This window comes from Panthera pardus, unplaced genomic scaffold, assembly GCF_024362965.1.
Source record: "Panthera pardus isolate Hobbes unplaced genomic scaffold, ASM2436296v1 HiC_scaffold_20, whole genome shotgun sequence".
Taxonomy (NCBI): Eukaryota; Metazoa; Chordata; class Mammalia; order Carnivora; family Felidae; genus Panthera; species Panthera pardus.
The window spans coordinates 69,481,297-69,502,071 of record NW_026526766.1 but is presented as its reverse complement, the minus strand read 5'-3'; the positions used below and the strand labels follow the sequence as shown (position 1 = coordinate 69,502,071).

General features: G+C 39.3%; 1 protein-coding gene across 4 annotated transcripts in view; it reads left to right on the top strand.

Moving 5' to 3' along the window:
* The window catches only part of TMEM245 (transmembrane protein 245), a 100,921-nt gene that overhangs the window by 47,523 nt on the left and 32,623 nt on the right, over nt 1-20,775 (top strand). For all 4 annotated transcript variants that reach the window (XM_019454268.2, XM_019454269.2, XM_019454266.2 and 1 more), the window contains 5 exons: nt 3,575-3,665; nt 10,658-10,756; nt 12,958-13,089; nt 16,803-16,925; nt 17,055-17,200. In XM_019454268.2, coding sequence (XP_019309813.1) covers nt 3,575-3,665; nt 10,658-10,756; nt 12,958-13,089; nt 16,803-16,925; nt 17,055-17,200 — 591 coding nt within the window. The remainder of the gene's footprint in view (nt 1-3,574; nt 3,666-10,657; nt 10,757-12,957; nt 13,090-16,802; nt 16,926-17,054; nt 17,201-20,775) is intronic.

Here is a 20,775-nt window from a genome sequence, read left to right as displayed (position 1 = left end):
GAAAGTTGCTTGTTTTTATTTTTAAATTTTGTAATAATTCTAGATTCACCAGGCATGGCCAAGAAAGCCATAGGGAGGTCCATGGACTCTTCAGCCCACCTCCTCTAATGTTGACATCTTGCATGACTATGATACAATAACGAAACTAGGAAATGGACATTTTCCTAGTTTTATGTGCATTTGTGTATATGTGTGTTTACAATTTTATCATATGTGTAGCTTCCTATAAGCTATCAAGACCATCAAGAACAGAACTGTTCCATAACCACAGGCTTCCTCATGCCACCCCTTTATAGCCACACCTACCCTCTACCTTCTCGTTTAACATATCCCTAACGCTTGGCAACCAATAATCTGTTCTCTGTATCTATAATATTGTTGTTTCATTATTGATACATAGATCAAATCATAGTGTATGTAACCTTGTGAGATTGAAAGATTGGTAGTGAACAAAGTTCACTACTCATAATTCTGTTGAAGTTCATTGAAGACATTGTAGGTATCATTAGCGTGTTCCCTTTTATTGCTGTGTAATATTCCAAGCAGGAAGATGGAAGGAATTAAAAGCTGTTTAGGCTTTGATCATCTGTGGGAAGTCTGATTCTTTTGCGACAGATTAATGGAGGTAGACATGAATGAATACTAATGGTTCTTGCAATCTCAGTACTCAGTGGATTCCTGTCCTGAAGATGGCAGTTGACTTTGTGGAAAATTCACGTAGATATATCTAGTGGGAGAGATACAGTTAAGAGCTGGTTAGATATGCTGTCTTCCAATGTGATGCACGTTTTATATACCCTACGTAGGTACCTCGACTTCCCATGAGTATGTTTTGTGAGCTGGTGGATAAATGACATAGGCAGGGTAGGGTCATCTTCACAGAGCTTCATAGAAAATGAAATTGGAGCACATCTTTATTCTTGTCTTGAACAATTTTGTTCACTTGGAGCCCATTTCTTGTTTTCTATTAACTAGTCTCAAGCCTGTTGATTCTCATGACCCTCCTCAGGAGATGGCATTAAAATGGTACTGAATGTGATTTAGCCTTCCCTTACTTGGGAGGAATCCCCCAGGCTAAGCTAAGTTGTTTTTAATGGGGCTGTTCTTTTGGTAAGTCACATTGTGATACAGATTAACCTCTCCCCAGGAAGATGAGGGTAGGCCAATCCAATTTCTAGGAACGTGGTTTCTCCTGACTGATCCCTCTTGACTTATAGTGTAGTAGAATTAGTGATTGGTTCTGGTTGATAATAAGACCAAAGCACATCCCAGTTTGTCTCAGCCAGAGTTGCTCAGGTGTTTCTGGCCCTGTGTCTCCTACAGGGCGCTCATTGTGAGGAGGTCTGGATGGAGCCAAGACCTTTGACTTAGCCTCACATCAGCTCTCCTCTCATCTGGCGCTCTTAGGACACCTGTGTGATGACGTTGGCAAAGTGTTTTCACAGTAGCCAGCAAGAGTTTATCAGGCCTTATAGATGCTTGTTAGTTATTAAGGATCTATTCAAATACTTCTGTCAATCTTCCTACTTTAACACTACAGGTTATGGGGCACCTGGGTGGCTCAGTCGGTTAAGCATCCGACTTGGGCTCGGGTCATGATCTCGCAGTTTGTGAGTTCGAGCCCTGCGTTGGGCTCTGTGCTGACAGCTCAGAGCCTGGAGCCTGCTTGGGATTCTGTGTCTCCCTCTCTCTCTGACCCTCCCCTACTCACACTCTGTTTCTGTCTGCCTCTCTCTCAAGAATAAACAAACATTAAAAAAACAAAACACTACAGGTTATAATTTTCCCCATGAAATGTACTACCAGTTAATTGAAAACATTCAGCTCCCTTCAGAGCACTGATGAACCTGTAAATACTAGGATAATTTAAAAGGTACTTAATTTCTTCCAAATCCCATCTGTGTTTAAAGATCCCAGTTTCCTGTTCACATACTTAGATTATTATATTTGTAATCATCTCTTTTTGTCCTACCTGCTGAGAAATACAATTATAGCAAGTTTTGTCCTACTTGCTGAGAAATAGTTGAGAATTTGCCGAAAGTTTCACAAATATTTTATTTGGAGTATAGGAAGAACTGGTTAATATTAAAGGTTGAAACCATTACTAATTTGACGTTCCACTTTTTTTTTTTAATTTTCTTTTAACATTTATATATTTTTGAGAGACTGAGCACAAGTGGGGAAGGGGCAGAAAGAGAAGGAGACAAAGAATCTGAAGCCCGCTCCAGGCTTTGAGGTGTCAGCACAGAGCCCGATGTGGGGCCCGAACCCACAAACTGTGAGATCACGACCTGAACTGAGTCAGATGCTTAACTGACCGAGCCACCCAGGCACCCTGACATTCCACTTTCTAATGTATCCAGAATGCCTTTTTCTCTCATTAAAGATCATTGCTGTCCTAGGCATCATTACTTTGTGGCTGTAGTGGCAGTTGTTTTTCTGTTTATGACCATCTTTCTCTCTCTCTCACACACACACACACACACACACACACGCACACACATGCAAGTTACCACTTCTGATTTACTATATAAATTACTACAAGTATATAAAACTGCTGTGAGTTGTGAACATTGCAGATTTGACTTGACTCACTATTTGACTCTTTCCCATAAGCCAGCTTTGTGATGTGTGTCATATTTAGGCCTCAGGAAAGTACTTAGTTACTGCTTGTCTTGGCCTTTGGGCATCACTCATGTATAGTTGAGATCAGGACTATTATGTTTGTGAATGTCAACATCTCTAGTAAACAATCTCTTGAGGTACAATTTAAAGAATATATGAAGACATTTCTTGTTGAGGAAACATTGAGTATATGTAACATATTCTTGATTAAGGCAGATGATGCAGCCTGGGTAGTTAACAGGAAAGTGAGGAGTCTGTCCCTCAAAGCACAAGGAGTAAAGCTTGTAGATGGAGCTCCTTGTATAGCTGAAACGCTGCTCAGGAGGTCCTCATATCTTAAAAAGATCTCCAGTGAGTACGAAATTGAAAACAATGATTCGCCCTCTTAATTTTCTTGTTTTCTTTCTGAGTTTTTCACATTCTTAGACCAGTGGTTCTCAAACTTCAGCATGTATGAGAACCATTTTTAGGGCTTGTTAAGGTACAGATTGCTGGGCCCCTGCCCAGTTTCTTTTTCAGTAGATCTGGAATTGAGCCCAAGAATTTGCATATCTAGCAGGTTTCCAAGCAGTTCTGATGCTGCTGGTCCATGGACCACACATTGAGAACCTCTGCCCAGGTACTGACTATCCCAGTGTCCCAGAACCACTTCTGCTGGTGCTGAATAAGGCAGATAACATGTATGGACAGAGCAGAATGAAAGGGAGTTTGTGGGGGAGAGTGGGTCTAATAGCTAAGGAAAGCTTGAAGGGAATCTTAAATGGTAGAAATAAGCATTAGGGTCGGAAGTCAAGGCTTCCTACCTATGATTCATTTGTAGCCATGTGTGATAACTGATCAATAATTTGTCAGTTAATGATTGTTTAAATACATTGAATTCCAAGAGTTATTGGTGCAGTACACTAAAAATGTGCTAGTTTTAAATTTTTTCTTTTTTCTTTTAAATTAGTTGGCTTCCTGAAGCTCAAGTAGTCCAAAGAGCCCTCAATTCTGCGGCTAACAACGTTTATCAGTATGGAAGAGAGTGGATAACCCACAAGGTAAGGGAAGAGCCTCTCTTTGTGGCTTTCTCTTTGTAGGTTCTTCATTGGTAGGACTTACTGCTTTAATAAAGTATAAATGGAGATTCTGTTTAGAACAGTTTGTTTTTGAAATAGGCTTAAATCTACTAGACAACAAGAAATGTACAATGAAATTAAACTTTCTGGATGATTGTATTTAATAGTGCTAATGGGGCGCCTGGATGGCTCAGTCAGTTAAGTGTCCGACTTCAGCTCAGGTCATGATCTCATAGTCCGTGAGTTCGAGCCCTGTGTCAGGCTCTGTGCTTACAGCTTGGAGCCTGGAGCCTGCTTCAGATTCTGTGTCTCCCTCTCTCTCTGCCCCTTCCCTGCTCATGCTGCGTCTCTCTCTGTCTCAAAAAAAAAAAAAAAAAAAAACATTAAAAAAAAAAAAAATAGTGCTAGTAGCCTGAACAGAGAGATTTGTCCTTTGCTTCTTGTTCAAGGTAGATATTCATTCTGTCCTGATACACAAATAATGGTCATTAAGATTGGTCAAATAAGGCTTTGTGGAGAAGAAAACGTTGTTAGCAAATATTAAATATTATCTGCTGGTGACTGTGGTTGGCATTTCTAGTTTTTTTTCTTTTCATCTTTCCAAGAAATTTGCAGTAGTCTGAATTATTTTACCCAGTTTACAGAGGAGGAAACAGGCTTAGCAAGTCTAAGTAAATTCCCAGTGGTCACGTTGTGAATTGCAGACTTAGTTTCAAACTGAAGACTAATTCTAAATCCCTTGTTGTTTCTACTATAGCATGCTAGAAGTTCATGCCCAAAACTGGGTTAGGTGCTTTAACATGGCACTTGAGAGAAACGCTGAAGGAATGATATATCTTAGATGAATAAAGAGAAGGAAGAGTGTATTTTTGGGAGTGTTTTTGTGAGCCAAGATGTGGAGACAGGAGTCTGCTTGAGGAGATTAGTCTATCTGTAGCTTTGCGGAAGGAAATGAAGGATAGAGGAAAAGGCACAGTTATTGCAGGTAAGGGTTAGACTCCATGGGACAAATTTGGGATATCCTTTTATTCTCTACCCCCCAATAGTGCCTATGAGAAGGACGGTAATTTGGAGTTTTAATAGATTGAAGTAATTAGGATCATCTAGGGATTAACAAGGTTTGTTGCAGTTAGATGTGTGCCCAGAAAAAAAGTATTGGTATGTGATTCCTTGTTCAAAATTCAAGAACGAAGTCTCAAAAAAAAATTATCTCGGAAATTACACTGTCTACCTGTGTATAGTAATCTAACCTAAGGATGGAATTATTGTTGAGTAAAAAGTTAAGAGAAAGATCTGTGTTACTGATTTTCTTGAGCCCATACCAGGTAACCAAATCAAATGCCACATGGAAGTCTTTAAAAAATATTTGGTGAATAAGTGAAAGATAAGTCTATTGGTATAGATCTCATAACTATCATAGAAGAAGATCCAGCCATTGCAGAAGCCTCTTAGACCTCTAGAAATATATTGGCTGACTTACTCTGCTGAAAGCATAGTATTTAATTTTTTGGCTTATATATTTGTTTTGGCATATAATTTGTATTCTGAAAATCTACCTACTTGGGGAAAGCTGGAGAATGTTCCTTAGAAATTACTTAGAGAAAAGATAAGTTTGAAACCTTTTGTTCGAGACTCTAAAAGGAAAGACAGCGGAAGAGAGAAGAGTATTGCTAACAAAGATGGTAACATACTCATGGTCCTGATTGAGAAGACATGAGGGTAATATCTAAAACCAGCCATTGAATGTGTATTGACTGACGAATGGACAAATAAAATGTGGTGTATCTATATACGATTACCTGCCATAAAAAGGAAGGAAGCACTGATACATTCTACAATATAGGTGAACCTTGAAAACATTATGCCAGTTGAAAGCAGTCATAAAAGAACACATACGTATGATTCCATTTGTACGAAACATCCAGAAGAGGCCTATCTATAGAGACAGTAGAGTAGTGGTTTCCATGGGTAGGGAAGATTGGGGGAAATGGTGGAGTGACTGCTAAGAAGTATGGCGTTTCCTTTTGGGGTAAGGAAAATGTTTCAAAATTGCTTGTGGTAATGGTTGTGTAAGTTTGAATATACTACAAGAAATATTGAATTACTACACTTAGGTGGGTGAATTGTAAGGTGTGTGAATTATCTCAATAAGGTTTAAAAAAAAAGAACCATTGAAATTATAGGGGTAGCTTTTCTTTTTTTTTTATTTTTTATTTCGTTTTATGAATTTTTTTTTCAACATATGAAATTTATTGTCAAATTGGTTTCCATACAACACCCAGTGCTCATCCCAAAAGGTGCCCTCCTCAATACCCATCACCCACCCTCCTCTCCCTCCCACCCCCCATCAACCCTCAGTTTGTTCCCAGTTTTTAAGAGTCTCTTATGCTTTGGCTCTCTCCCACTCTAACCTCTTTTTTTTTTTTTTCCTTTTTTTTTTTTTCCCCTTCCCCTCTAGGGGTAGCTTTTCTAATAAGCTCAGATCTTATCCAGCTAAGAATCATGTAACAATTGGGTCTCAGGAGCAAAAGTGTGGAAGGGTCTGAAGCTAGGGAAAAAGGTCATGCTCAGAAAGGGAAGAAAGTTTTTTTGGGGTGTGTTTAGGTATGAGCAGAGAAGGTTCCTATCTTCCTTCCCCATGTCTATGTTGTCAGCCTTATCTCCTGTATCCTCTATGCATTATTTGGGTTTTACCAAGGCCTGCTAGTTTGCTGTTTTCTCAAATCCAGCTTACTTTCTTCATTCAGCATCCTTGTTTGAGCTAACCTAGGAAGGTTAGCCTCATAAGTTTTTTTCCGAAATTTGTACCTGGAGGCAGCAGGAGAATAAGTCATGAATGGGTTTTCTCTGTCCCTTCTCGACTATGACTAGAATGAAGAAAGCAACAGCCAGTCCACAAATGTGCCAGGCACTGTCCTAAGTGCTGGGGGAAAGCAGGAGACCAGAAAGAGTTACCACCCTCCTGGAGCTTACTCTGGTGAGCGGGGGTAGACATGAAACATGTCAACAGGTAACCGTTTCAGATGGAAAAGTGCTGTGATCAGGTAACATGGTAGAGAATGACCTGGGGTGATACTTTAGCTGGAATGCCACAGAATGTCTCTGAGAAGGTGATCTTTTCACTAACACTGGAGATCTGGGAAAAGAAAGTTTCAAGTTGCGGGCATAGAAAATTCACAGGCTCTGATATTGGAGCAAGATTGGTTTAAGGAAAGAAAGAAGGCCAACGTGGCTGGAACAGGGGATGTGGTAACAAAACTAGCCATAGGTCATAACAAGAAGTTGGGATTTTATTTTTGTTATAAAGGTAAATATAGATTTAAAACAGAAAGGGATGTGACCTGATTTAGGATATTCAAAGCTCATTTTGGCTCCTTGATGGAGAGATAGGCAGGAATGGAGAAGGCAGGGCCCTGGCTAAAGGAATATTATTCCAACAGCCTAGAGGAGATTTTGAGAACTTTTGACTAGGATGGTTGAAGTGGGAATTGAGAGAAATGGTCACATTTAACTTGTATTTCTGAGGTGGTTATGACAGGAATTACTCATGGATTGGGTATGGAATGAAAGGGAAAGAAGTTTTTGGTTCGCCTGACTGGAAGGGTAGCTGTGCCTTTTACTGAGATGAACAGATCTTGGAGGTTGTGGGGGGTCAGGCGGGTTACAGATAGATCGAGCTCTAATTCTGTTTGGGGCGTGCGAAGTTTGAGATCCCTGTCAGATTTCTAAGTCGAGATATCAGAAAAGGCATTTGGACATATGTAGCTGGGGCTCAGGGGAGAGATCTGGGCTGTAGGTGGAAGTTTGAATGTTGTCAGACTCACTCTACCTGTTACTCTGCCCATCGGTGGAGGTGAACTGTATTAGTATGATAAGGCTGCCATGACAGAGTATCACAGACTGGGTGCTCAGACAACAGAAATTTATTTTCTTACAGTTCTGCAGGCTGGGAGTTCAAGATCAAGGTGTTGGTGGGATTGGTTTCTTATGGGGCCTCCCTCCTTGGCTTGTAGATGCCTGTGTCTTCTTCACATGGTCTTCTGTCTGTGTGTGTCTGTCTCCTAATCTCCTCTTTTTGTAAGGACACTGATCAGGGGTGCCTGGGTGGCTCAGTCAGTTAGGTGACTGACTTCAGCTCAGGTCATGATCTCATGGTTTGTGAGTTCAAGTCCTGCATCGGGCTCTGTGCTGACAGCTCAGAGCCTGGAGCCTGTTTCAGATTCTGTGTCTCCCTCTCTCTCTGCCCCTCCCCTACTCTGTCTGTCTCTCTGTCTCAAAAATAAATAAACATTAAAAAAAAAATTTTTTTTTAAATTTATAAGGACACTGATCCTGTTGGATTAGGGCCCACCCTAATGACATCATTTTAATTTGATTACCTCTTTAAAGACCTTATTTCCAAATACAGTCACATTCTAAGGTATGGGGGGGGGGGGTTAGGATTTAGGAGGGACACAATGTATCCCATGACATGGCCTAAGGAGAAAGTACATATAGAAGGGGACCAAAGATAGGTTCTTAGAGCAGCTTTTGAAGGTCACAGAAGCAAGCCAGCAGAGAAGGTGGAGGAGGAGTAGTCTGTGAGGTGGGAGGGAACAGCCTGTGTTTATCTTAGAGGCTGAGAGAAGATGTTTCCAGAAAGACTTGGTCAGCCTGTGGCAAATGGCTGTTAAGATTCCAAGCAAAGTGAGAACAGACAACTGCCCACTGACTTACCATCCCCATTTTATAGGTGAGGTTATTCACCTTAAGTTACCCAGCATTCAAATGGCATTCTGACGGCTCTTGGTGCTTCACTGTCTTTCGTCTGCAAAGAGCATCTCAGACACCACCAATAATAGCTGTGCTTTGGTGATTGTAGAGTTGTTTACTGTTGAGCTGTGCTGAAGTGGATGCCAGTTTGAGATAGTGCTTTATTGTGGTGAATGCCGCTATGCGGACAGCCTAGACTGGGGGCTCTTCTGGTTAAAGGGTGGGGGGGGGGGGTGGTGTCTCAGAAACTGAGAGTAGAGGGACAGAAGGAACTGGTACTAGGCAGTCTGTGAGTATCTGGCAGTCATGATACCCAAAAGACAAATTTAAAGTAATTAAAAGAAGACCAGGGCTAATTGTGGCTTTTAGTTATTTTGGACAATTTGCTGTGTTAGGTGTTTTTTGTTCATAGGTTATATATGCTGTAGTTGAAAGAGTACTAGAGAGTTTTTCATCCTGCCTCTACCAGTTAGCTGTCTGACTTGGGCCTGTCGTAGGTTCTTCCTAAATCTGTTTTCTCATCTTGAAAGAACAAAGGTGATAAAGACCTTTTTCTGACCTAACCCTTGGGGTTGTTGTAATGATCACGTAATGTAGGTGAAAACCATTTGTAAGTTGTAAAATGCTATACGAAGATAATGGCTTCTGTTATATTTACTAATTTGTGTTTGGTTTATGAATAAAGTATAGAGGAAAACATTGGGCAGATATGTTTGTATCAGATAAGTCTAAAAACTGGTTCAGATATCTGTAAGGACAGCATCAAGTAAGCAAAAGGTGTGGGTAGGCCACACAAAAGAAAATACTCATTGAAAACCAACACAGAAAAGTGGTCACTATTGTACCTGAAGAAGAAAAGTATTTGGTTACAATTTCACAGCTATTAAATTATCTAAAAATTTATCAATCCATAAGGCTTTGGGAAAACTGGTTTATTCATACAATGTTGGAAAATGTTAATTGGTATACTCCCTATGGAAGACAGTGCATAGCAAGAGCCATTAAAGTGCCTATTTCCTTTGATTCCTATACATTTATCATGCTATTAGTAATAAGAAAAAAAAAGTTGTGTATAAGGACATTCATTGCAGTGTTATTTGTGACATTAAAAATTGGGAACCATCTCCATATCCTATGATTGGGTAATGATAAACTAATATCAGAACTTAAGGTAGAGTGTGCAACTCTTGATCTTGGGGTTGTGAGTTTGTGCCCCACCTTGGGCATAGAGATTACTGAAAAATAAAATCTTAAAAAAAAAAACAACAAAACTAATATGGAACCATTAAAAGTAAGGATGAAAGTGATGAAGTGATGAAAAATTCTAAATTATGTTTATAAACACAAAAAGTCGCAGAGGATATAGAATAATGGAAGCATTTGTGGTAAGGAAGTGGGACTACAAATCAGTGTTTATCTTTTAAAAAATGTTTTTACTATTATGCTATTGTTTGTTTTTAGAGTGTGCAAGCAGGGGTGGGGGGCAGAGGTGGGGGGAGAGAGAATCTTAAGCAGTCTCCACACTCAGCATGGAGCCCAATACATGGCTCCATCTCATGACCCTGAGATCATGACCTGAACCAAAATCAAGAGTTGGACGCTCAACCAACTGAGCCACCCACACACCCCTATGTTATGGTTTTAATAACAAAAATGTGGCGTATTATAATGAATAACTTTCCTCAAAGTTATCTTGTCTCACTGTACTTGATTCCCACAAACCCTGAAGCCAGTCTCATCATCAGTCATAACTCTGAGACCTGATGCCTCTTAGCAAACTATGGGAAATATTTGTGTTTATAGCTAAGGTCCTAAAATTTTACTTGAAGTTCTGTGGTAATTCTTATACCAGTGATAAATGTAACATGAGATTTCTGTGTAATGGATAAACACTTGGGCCACATGCAACATATTTGTCTCTGGCCAGATAAGATTTGCTAAGTCAGTGATCATGGCTTCACATGTACCTTTCTCTTACAACCTGAGGTGGCTCTCTTAGAGACCCAGAAATAGAGGAAAGCAAAAAGCCAAAAAAAGCAAGGAAATTTGCTGGGAATATTGAAGAGTAAAGAGTTTAAGGAAAGATTATAAGATGGCTAGAGGCAATTAAATAGTCTGGAACATTTTAGTTTGATTTGGAACAAATATAAAGACCCAGCATGAATTAATTTTACTGGATTGTTGCCTGAGATATTAAACCAGATTATATCTATTTCTTCCAGCTTCATAAAATTCTGGGAGATAAAGTGAACAATACTGCTGTAATTGAAAAGCAAGTACTAGAACTTTGGGACAGATTGTATCATTCTTGGTTTGTAAAGGTAAGTTATTAGATGATTTCGATTTTAAACTTATAAAGTCCTTTTATTTTACAGATTCACTGACTAGATACATATTGACTAGATAGATACTAACATTGGATGTCATTTATTGAAATTTGGAAGCTACAGGGTCTTAAACCTCAGGTCACTAAAAGTCAGCTTGAGTTGATGGTTAATCTCCATGGCAGAACCAACCTGTCACTGTGCTGTATTGTATTCCATCCTCTGTTCATTGTTTTACTTTTTAAAAAATATTTATTTTTGAGAGAGCAAGCAAGTGGGAGAGAGACAGAGATGGGAGACAGAGGATCCGAAGCAGGCTCTGCCCAGACAGCAACGAGACCAATGGAGGGTTTGAACTCCCAAACTGTGAGATCATGACCTTAGCCCGAAGTCAGATGCTCACTGCGTGAGCCACCCAAGCACCCCTCCTCTGTTCATTATTATCAACAGCATCTCATCTCTGTACAGTTGAAATGTAACATAAACCACAGATATAATGTTAATTTTTTAATGGCCACAATAAAAAGCTAAAACAGGTGAAATTAATTTTAAAAATATTTCACTTACATCACTATACCCAATATATTATTGTTTCAATATATAAGCAGTGGAAGAAAAATGTTAATGCAATGTTTTTTGGCCTTTTTTTTTTCCTATAAGTCTTGGAAATCTGATATGTATTTCGTACTAATACCACATCTCAGTTTTTGGACTAGCCACATTTGAAGTGCTGATAGCCACATGTACATAGTGGCTACTGTTTTAGATAGTAGAGCTCTAGACATTAAGAACTTGTCTCTTTGAGGGAGGAAAATAGATCCAGAAGTTTGGAGATGTATATTTTTAATCACCCTTACCTGCTACTTGTGCTGATACACTCTTCAGAATTTCTGGCGGAAAATAATACCATTTACCACTAAATTTAAAAACGATGGTTTTGAAAAGCAGCTGGTTGTATGGGGCCATACTGTATACTGCGTTGGCAGTGCCTGTGGACCCTCAGGGGCTGTGCTATGGAAGATGACTATCCAGTGGGGAAGGAGGTAGAGAATGAGATAAGGTGGTAAATTTTGACAGGGTTGATGGTAAGGAGAAGAGCATGTATATATCATCCTTTTAACTTGGGGTAGAAGGGAGGAAAGCTCAATTTCAAATTTGAGTTGGTTGCATAGTGACCTGTTTTCACTCCTGGGATGAATTGAGGGAAGCCGGCTGGTTTTTGTGAGTTTCAAAGACTGGAGGTTAGAACTAATTGGGGAATCCGTAGGCAGTAATCTGCTGAAGAACAGGTCAATTGGAAAGGTTATATCTATTTTTTTCTGCTGACTCTGGGACTTGTGCTTACAAACAGCTTTTTTTCTATGCCTCACCCCTTTTGAGCTTCATTGTATGGCCCAGGGAAGTCAGTGTTTTAGAAGCATAGGTTTGTAAGTAGGTAAGTATGTTGCTTTCTTTCCTAACACCTAATGTCTTCATTGCATAATGAAGGTTGATATATCACTACGATGTTAGCAAAAGTGTCAGAACAGAAACAAAATGTTAAGAACCTACTTATGTTTCTGAATTTTAACCTCACTAGTCATTTTGTTTATTCATATCTCTTTCAAATTTAATTATTCCTGCATTCTTGTCAATGTATTTCTCTTCCAGATGGATGAGTTAGATTTTTCTCCCCATTTTTGTTTCTTTTTCATTTATCCCCCATTTTGTTGAGATATAAATGACATGTAACATTGTTTTAGTTTTTAATGTACTTTATATTCCTCTCTCCCCCTTGCTTTCTTTATCTTGTATGGAAGGTTAATAATTAGGGGAGTGGGATGAGGAAAGGAAGAAAAAAGCAAAAATCGGGACCCCCAAAAAGGTAGAGGGGCTAAAAAGAGGAAAAAAAGAAAGTAAATGTTGTGTTGGTGTACAGTCAATATGTATTGAGAAATGAAGGTTGTTCATAAATGTATTAAAAAGGAAGTGCTTGAGCTCAGCTGACAGGTGGTATCTAGAAGGTATCTAAAGAAGAAGAAAAAATGTATTTCATATTGTATGTCTTTAGGTAGAGTTCTTAGCTGATTTCTTAAATCATGCAAAGTTTTTCACCTTTGAGTAACTACTCAAGTGCTCAAGTGGACATAAAACAAAATAGAGTATTTATACTTCTTATGCTTTTGGAGATTTCATGTCTGAACCGTTTTATTCCATAGAATGTAACGCATTCTGGAAGGCACAAAGGACACAAGATGCATATAAATCGTCAGAATAGCTGGCTGGGAGACATCCTGGACTGGCAGGATATCGTTTCCTTTGTTCACGAGAACATTGAGACATTTCTTTCGGTAAGAAATAGAATTTTTAGTTAAACTGGACTTAGAAATAAAAATAGAAATTCTAATTTCCAGTTTTCTGTGCACACTTAGAGGCCTTTAGTTACCTTGTTTTTAATGCCACAACATTTGCCATTTTGAGAGTTCTAAATGCACTAGGAAGATGTCTAAAGACCATAGGCCTCAGGAGTAGCTCCCCTGGTGCCTTCTCTGTGGTTGAAGAGTAACCGAGAAATGCTGAATCAGGAAGCATATGTGAAGTGTTGTGGGCTCTCAGATTCTGAGATAGGTATCTGTCCCTTAGGCTGACTAGAATGTCGCTGGACCACTAGAGAGAGATCGGCCTTTCTGGTGCGCGAAGTCTTTGGCAGATAGAAATCTGGTTCCACTTATATTAGAGAGATTGGATGTCCTTCAAAGGCTCAGCTTGTTGTTTACCACCCATTTTCCCACCATGTTCCACCCACCTCTGCCTTGTTTGCCTAACGGTCGGTCGAAGGCAGCAAGGAACAGCTTGCAGCATTGCTGAAGTTTTAACAACCACTCTTGGTTCAACAGTGTGTTTTATAAAGTGTCCTGGCATGTGGCTTTTCACAGAGATGAGAGGATTTTCTTGTGAATGGACTGGTGACTTTCATCAGTTTAACAAAAGTTGAGGTTTGCAATGCTAGATTTTTTTCTTTTTCTTTTTTTTTTTTTTTAAAGATTTTAAGTAATCTCTACAACCAGTGTGGGGCTCAGACTCAACCCTGAGATCAAGAGTTGCACCCTGTACTGGTTGAGCCATCCAGGTGCCCCGCAATGCTAGTTTTTTTTTTTTTAATTTAATTTTTATCAAGCTATTAATAGATGACCATAGCAGAGAGTCAATAATAGTTTAAGATTTTCAGTAAAAAAATGACAGTGCCCTGCTTTGTGCTTCTCCACTTCAGTCTCGTTTTCTGGAAACAGCTGTCAATTCTTTTAGCTTTCTCTGGTATTTATCTCTAAATTTCCAAAATAATATTTATACTGGTCTTTCTTGGTTTTGTAATTTTAGGTATTATCTTTTGGCTTCCTAATTTGGAAGATGAAGATAAGGATGTGACTTTGAAGTCCCTCAGTGCTCTCTTCTGTCACCTGTGGGGTTTTCTTACAGCTCTTTCGGTTCCTCCCCCAATCCCTGCACTCACACTTGCCCTTCTTCCCACTCACCTAATACAGCTATCACAGTGTGGAGTTAAATCTAGAAATTCATGTCCTTCAGTTCTAAGAGTTTATGTGTTTGATAATCTGTTTTCTCTAGTCCAGTGGTTGTCAAACTTCTTGGTCTGAGGATTCCAGAGTTTTTGTTTGTTCACGTGGGTTCTATGGATTATTATTGTATTAGCAGTTAAACCTGAGAACTTTAAAATATTTATCAGTTCACAAAAAATAACATTATATATTAACACATTTTTTGCATCTGCAAAATAACCATTTTCCAAAACAAAAAATGACTCAGTGAGAAGAGTGACTTTCTTTTACTTTTTTGCAAATCTCTTTAATGTCTGGATTCTCATACCTGCTTCTGCATTCAGTCTATTGGAATACATTGTTTTGATCGAAGTATCTGAGGAAAATCCAGCCTTATACAGATACGTAGTTGGAAAAGAGGGGAGTCTTTTAATAGCCTTTTCAGATAATTGTGGCTATTCTTTGATACTACACCAAAACTCAACAAATGGTACTTTTTAAATGTTAATTGCAGTTTGGAATTTGAAACCATATCCATATAAACTTTTTTTGTACTGCCTTACATGGAAGTCCATTGATCTGTCTTGAATAGAAATGGGTCTTTTACTCTTACATGCTTTTGTAATATGCACTGGTCATTTAGACTATTGGTTCACTGATTTTCTGTACATCCTCTAAATATCAACACATTTTCTTATAAAGTATTAAAAAAAATCACATTCTTTAACGTCACTACCTGTCTCATCAGAAAAAAAATCTTAATGCGTTGAAGTCAAACCTTGATCGGATTTTTTATTTCTGCCTATATTCTTGTAATATCCGATAGCTCTCATGGTCTGAACCTTTCTTCCTAATCCCCTTGGGTACACAGAAATGTTATTTGATTGTTGTTGGAGACTACCAGTCTACAATTAATGTCTTCAGTTAATTTCTTAAGAATTGTCACAGAGTATTTCCTATCAGGGTGACCCAGAAACTATTTAAAAACTTTTTTAATAAAAATTCCAGAATGCCAGAAGCCCCAAAAGAATGCATGTAAAAATCACAAATAAGGGTATTGTTGGTTTGTTTCTTGGAATCAGTGGTATTATTCATCCATTCTTTGTCCCACAAGGTCAAATGGTCAGTCATGCATATTTTTGTAGGCATTGCAAGGCATTTTGAAGATTTTATGTAAGGAGTTATTGTAAATGAAACCAGCCTGCAAAGGCTCTCCTGTGAAGACTGAGCTGAGGTTTGCAAGAAATGCCGGGGACAACAAAATACGCCTTTATAAATGATACATTTGAGATAGGAAAGGAATGGATAGGCCTTTCATAGAACAGATGGTGTAACTTGCACATATGACAAAAAACAGAGCTGCTGTTTTGGAAAGGGCACACCAAAATAAAACCAGACGTTAGAGTTCTGGTCCCAGCTCTAGTTCCAATTATTAGCTCCAAGGCCCTTGGGCAAATTTTAAAACATCTCTGAGCTTCAGTTTGTCTATCTTTAAAATGAACTTGGTATCCTCTGCACTGCTTCTCTCACGGGACAGATATTGTCAAGAGGGAATTTAAGTTCCCGAGAAAATAGGAAATGAAAACATCTAGGTGTGCCACAGTTATTGTACATCTTCTTCTAGTAGTGTTTAACGTGTATTATAGTAGCATTTAGCATATATTAGTGACCGTTTTAATAACTGATTCTAGTGAATTTACAGGTGATGGATCAAAGGAATTCAGTAGGGTCATCGTCTATCTGAAGAAAGATAGTCAGCTGTAGAGCTCTGCCCTTGACCCTATCCTATTTATTGTGATTTTAGTGAAATCATCGAAGTGATACTTTTGTATTTGTAGGTGAATCTAAGTTGGAGATGGCAAGAGGGGAGGCAGCTAATAAGACAAATACTAGAATGTTCATGTCTGCACTAATGATCCTATACAGGTTGCATTCTGGCATATTCTCCTGTAGGTTTTTTTTCTACACATATCATTTTTACATAGTTAAAATCATGCTATATATAATGTTTATTTTGGGGAGAGAGACAGAGCATGAGTGGGGGAAGGGCAGAGAGAGAGAAGGAGACACAGAATCTGAAAGCAGGCTCCAGGCTCCAAGCTATCAGCACAGAGCCCAATGTGGGGCTCAAACCCACGAACTGTGAGATCATGACCTGAGCCAAAGTTGGAAGCTTAACCAACTGAGCCACCCAGATGCCCCGTTTTCAATTTATAATTATGTCATAAAATGTTTTTCTGTGTTATGATACGCATATCTTTAATGGCTACCTGATATGATTTGGAGCTAGATTCACTGTGATTTTCTTAACCATTTTCCTTACTATTCAACGTTCAAGTGTTTTCAGATGATAACGTATTTCCCCCCCCCCCCCACCCATAAAATACTACTCCGTTCTTGTCTTTTCACTTTCTGGTACTAACGCTCTTGTATTGAAAGCAGAGTAGATAGCTGTCGGAACTTCTTTCCTCAGGATTAGTTCTAATGGTTCAGCTTTCCCTCTTCATCAGATCTTAGAGTCTCTGTGGATTGTCATGAGCCGAAACGTGAGCCTGCTTTTCACCACGGTCACCACCCTCCTGACCATCCTCTTCTACAGCGGGACGGCCCTTCTCAATTTTGTGCTATCTCTGGTATGTACATGTAGATAAGAGCATGTTACCTCTCCTTCTGCAGTGAAGCGTTTTCTTGGTTCCATTTGTGTTTCCTTCCTGTAGTTTCCAAATGTGATTTTTTAGGAGATACTGTCCTTTGTTTTGCAGATAATTTTCCTGACCACACTATTTTATCTATTAAGTTCCAGTGATGAGTACTACAAGCCAGTGAAGTGGGTGATAAGCCTGACACCACTATCTCAGCCAGGTCCTTCTTCTAATATTATTGGCCAGTCTGTGGAAGAAGCTATCAGGTAGGGATAAGATTTATGCTATTCTTATTTCCTTTAGACACTGCTTTCTGTGAGAAGCCTGTTTCAGTCTTGAGACTTTCTAATAATCAGTGCAAAACTAGTGACAGACCCTGGTATTTTCAAAATTTTTAATTTCCTTTTGAGAGAATAATGTGAGCAGCGCAAGTTTCGATAAGAAGAAAAATTCAGTTTCGGTATCCTGCTGTCAGCCCTGTGAGCTACAGCCCCCTCACCCCGTGCAGGCTCTTGCTCTCACTGCAGCTCATGTCGCTTGCTGGGGAGAAACCCCTCTTGTACCACGCATACACCTCCCCCTTCTCTTAGAGCTCAGGAACTGCAGCTTTGTCCCGGGAGAAGAATAAATGGTCTTTCTATTTCTTCCTCTCTCCCTCTGCAGCTGGGCTCTGTGCCCTTTGCGTGAAGTTAGCCTGGAAACTGGAAATGCAAAGATTTTGGTTATTTTTAAGTCATGGGCTGGATGTGCATCACAAGTTCTGGCCAGAAACTTCCCATGTCTTCTGGGGTCCATGTATTGCAGGCTGGGCTTTTGAATGAGATGATTCCTCAACTTTTTATTCTTCATAGGCTCTTTCCAAGTCACTGGCTTCTGCCCTCCTTTTTCCTCTTTGTCATTTCAGGTAGGGAAAGGCCTTTTGCAGCTCAAACCTAGCTCCGCTCCTTCCCTACCCTTTCCTCTTATTGCTTGGGACTTGTTAGAGTTCTACTACATTTTTACTGCTTATGAATAGCTATACCCAAATTAAATCCTCATATCATCCGTTAGAGTTTCTTTTTGTAATAAGTTGTCAGCCAGGTGTTCTTAAACTTATTTTGAATAGTGAATCATTGGTTGGCATTTATGTTTCCACTTATTTTTAAGAAATAGCATTGCTTGAGGGCACCTGGGAGGCTCAGTCGGTCGGTTAAGCATCCAACTCTTGATCTCCGCTGAGCTCATGATCTCACAGTTTGAGTTTGAGCCCTTCATCAGGCTCTGCACTGACAGTGCGGAGTCTGCTTGGGATTCCCTGTCTCCCTCAGTCTCTGCCCCCCCTCTGCTGTCTTGTGTGCGCTCACTCTCTCTCTCTCTCAAGAATAAATAAAATAAAACATGAAAAAATTATTATAAAAAATAGCATTGCTTTGAACTAGTCTTCCACAGAAATCTTGATTTGACTGGATAATTCTCTGACTGATCTTGGCTTATTTCTTCATTGTGTTTATTTAATAACTGGTTGAGGATACCATTTTGGTCTCTGAAAAACCTTAGTTACATTCAAATAACACACATGTTCTTGAAATATATTCTTCCTAGAAAGTTTGGTGGGTTTTCTTTCTTTTTCCTACTAGCAAGGCCTGGGTAAAGTCTTCAATATCTTGCTTCCTTTATTAGCCATCAGGTAGAATTTTAAAAATGCCCTTATCCTCTCTGGTGCTCTTGGGTATCCCCATGGGGCCATCTATGTAAAGATTCCAAGTTTGGGAGTGCATCATCTACTGTAACAGTTTTCAGGGTGAAGCAATCTTCGGGGAAGTCACTTGCTGGCTTTAGCATTCCTTTTAAGCCTGCACGACCATTGGTTATCATCTTTATTGAGTAAATGCTGAAAACTCTTAGCAATAAATTCACGTTAGTTTATCTAAGTGACATCTGTCTGGCTTAAAGAAGTTTGTGTAAATAACTCGACCAGAAAGAAAAATAACCTTCAATCTTCCCAGTAGGATGAAACTAGTGAATCAACCCTATCGAAGGCTGACAGAACCCTTTCAGTCAGTGTAACTTAAGCCAAGCCTTACAGAAAAATATCTACCTTGTCCCATTAAGAACTTCAAGAAAGCTGATACTTCATTTTCCTGAAGTAATCTTTATTAGCACTGACTGTTATTCTCACAAAAGCTTTTCTGTTTTTAAATCACAGTTCTTGAGTTTTCTCTTGTTCGGCTTTCTTAGAGTGAACCGCTGGTCAACTGTCCTCTGTCTGTCTGGCATTGAGTCACTTTTGTTTTCATACAAATATGCCAACTCCTTTGTTTTAAACTTAATACTTTAATGTCATCGTTGCTTGGAGTTGGTAAGCAGAGCTGTGACTTGCATGTCGGTCCAGCTGATTGAAAACACATATCCTTCCGGTATACCACAATGCCTTCTTCCAGGAGGAGCTGGTTGAGGCAGAAGATGATGACTTAACTTTGTGGTACTGTTAAGACTGAATAGTCACATGAGGCTGGCGGCTAAAAATTCAGGTCTTTGGCCCACAAGGGCATTTGAGGTTAGAAAGAGTGTGGTCATCTACAGAGATAAGAAATAAATGCCTTTTTACAAATTAGATTTGCCTTATTTTCTTGGGATTGTACAGACTAAGTATGCGCTGTAACAGTAGCCCATGTCTTGGTTCCAAAGCATACTAGTACAAAACCCATTTATTTTATCGTGTCTTTTTTTTTTTTTTAATTTTTTTTTTAACGTTTTATTTATTTTTGAGACAGGGAGAGAAGAGCATGAACAGGGGAGGGGCAGAGAGAGGGAGACACAGAATCTGAAACAGGCTCCAGGCTCTGAGCGGTCAGCACAGAGCCCGACGTGGGGCTCGAACTCACGGACCGCGAGATCATGACCTGAGCCGAAGTCGGCCGCTTAACCGACTGAGCCACCCAGGCGCCCCGTATTTTATCATGTTTTTAATATAGGAAAAAGTTTAAACCCTCAGTACCAGAACTGTAATCTTAATGGCTCTCAAAATTGAAAACTACAGTGCAGACTAGTTAATTTGTCTGGTCCATTTGTGTAACCACGGCTATATCAAGTTATGTAAATTAAAGATTATAACTCCAGACGATTTTTAGCAGTCTCGTGCTTATTGTCTCTTTCTTTCCTGGGTCAAATGCAAGACCTGGAATGTATAGGTTTTATAGAGATGCCTCTGTAGAACCTTCTCACATATGTAAGATAATAGTAAGTTCTAGTTTTAAGAGCTCTTGTCACATTTTTCATTCTGAAGGATTGTGTTCAAGATGGAATATGTTTCTTCACGGACAAAGATTTTAAGAGGAAAAATATTAAACAAGTGTTTATGAAAATGTTATTATACGGTCCTCAGAGGGCACTTCAGTCTACAAATTATCAGTGATCTCAGATTTTATAAAGATCAATCATTAGTCATCATCAGTGTTGCAGTCAAGTGGAAATCGTTCAACTCATTTTATATGATCCATCGATAAGTTAAAAGTGGACTTGAAATTGGGAGTTAACTGCATGACCAGGCAGTGGCAGTGTCTTGGCTTTTGAAGCTTTGCTTTATGAAATATGTGGCTACTTGATGATCACCGTCTCGTTGAATTGTTGAACCTCAGGATTCTCAGATCTGAATAAGTGTTCTTCTAAATTGAATATGTTTGTGTGTTCATTTGGGTTTTCGTTTCATGAATTTTTCAGTTAGTGGCATGCACCCCCTACCCCCAAACCATTTTTGTCCCTTTAGAGCATGTCGTGTCCTGAATGTTTGCATCACATCCTTCTTCCCCGATGCTCCCATTCTGCTTGCTCTGGTGGAGATATTGCACATTACTAAGTTGCA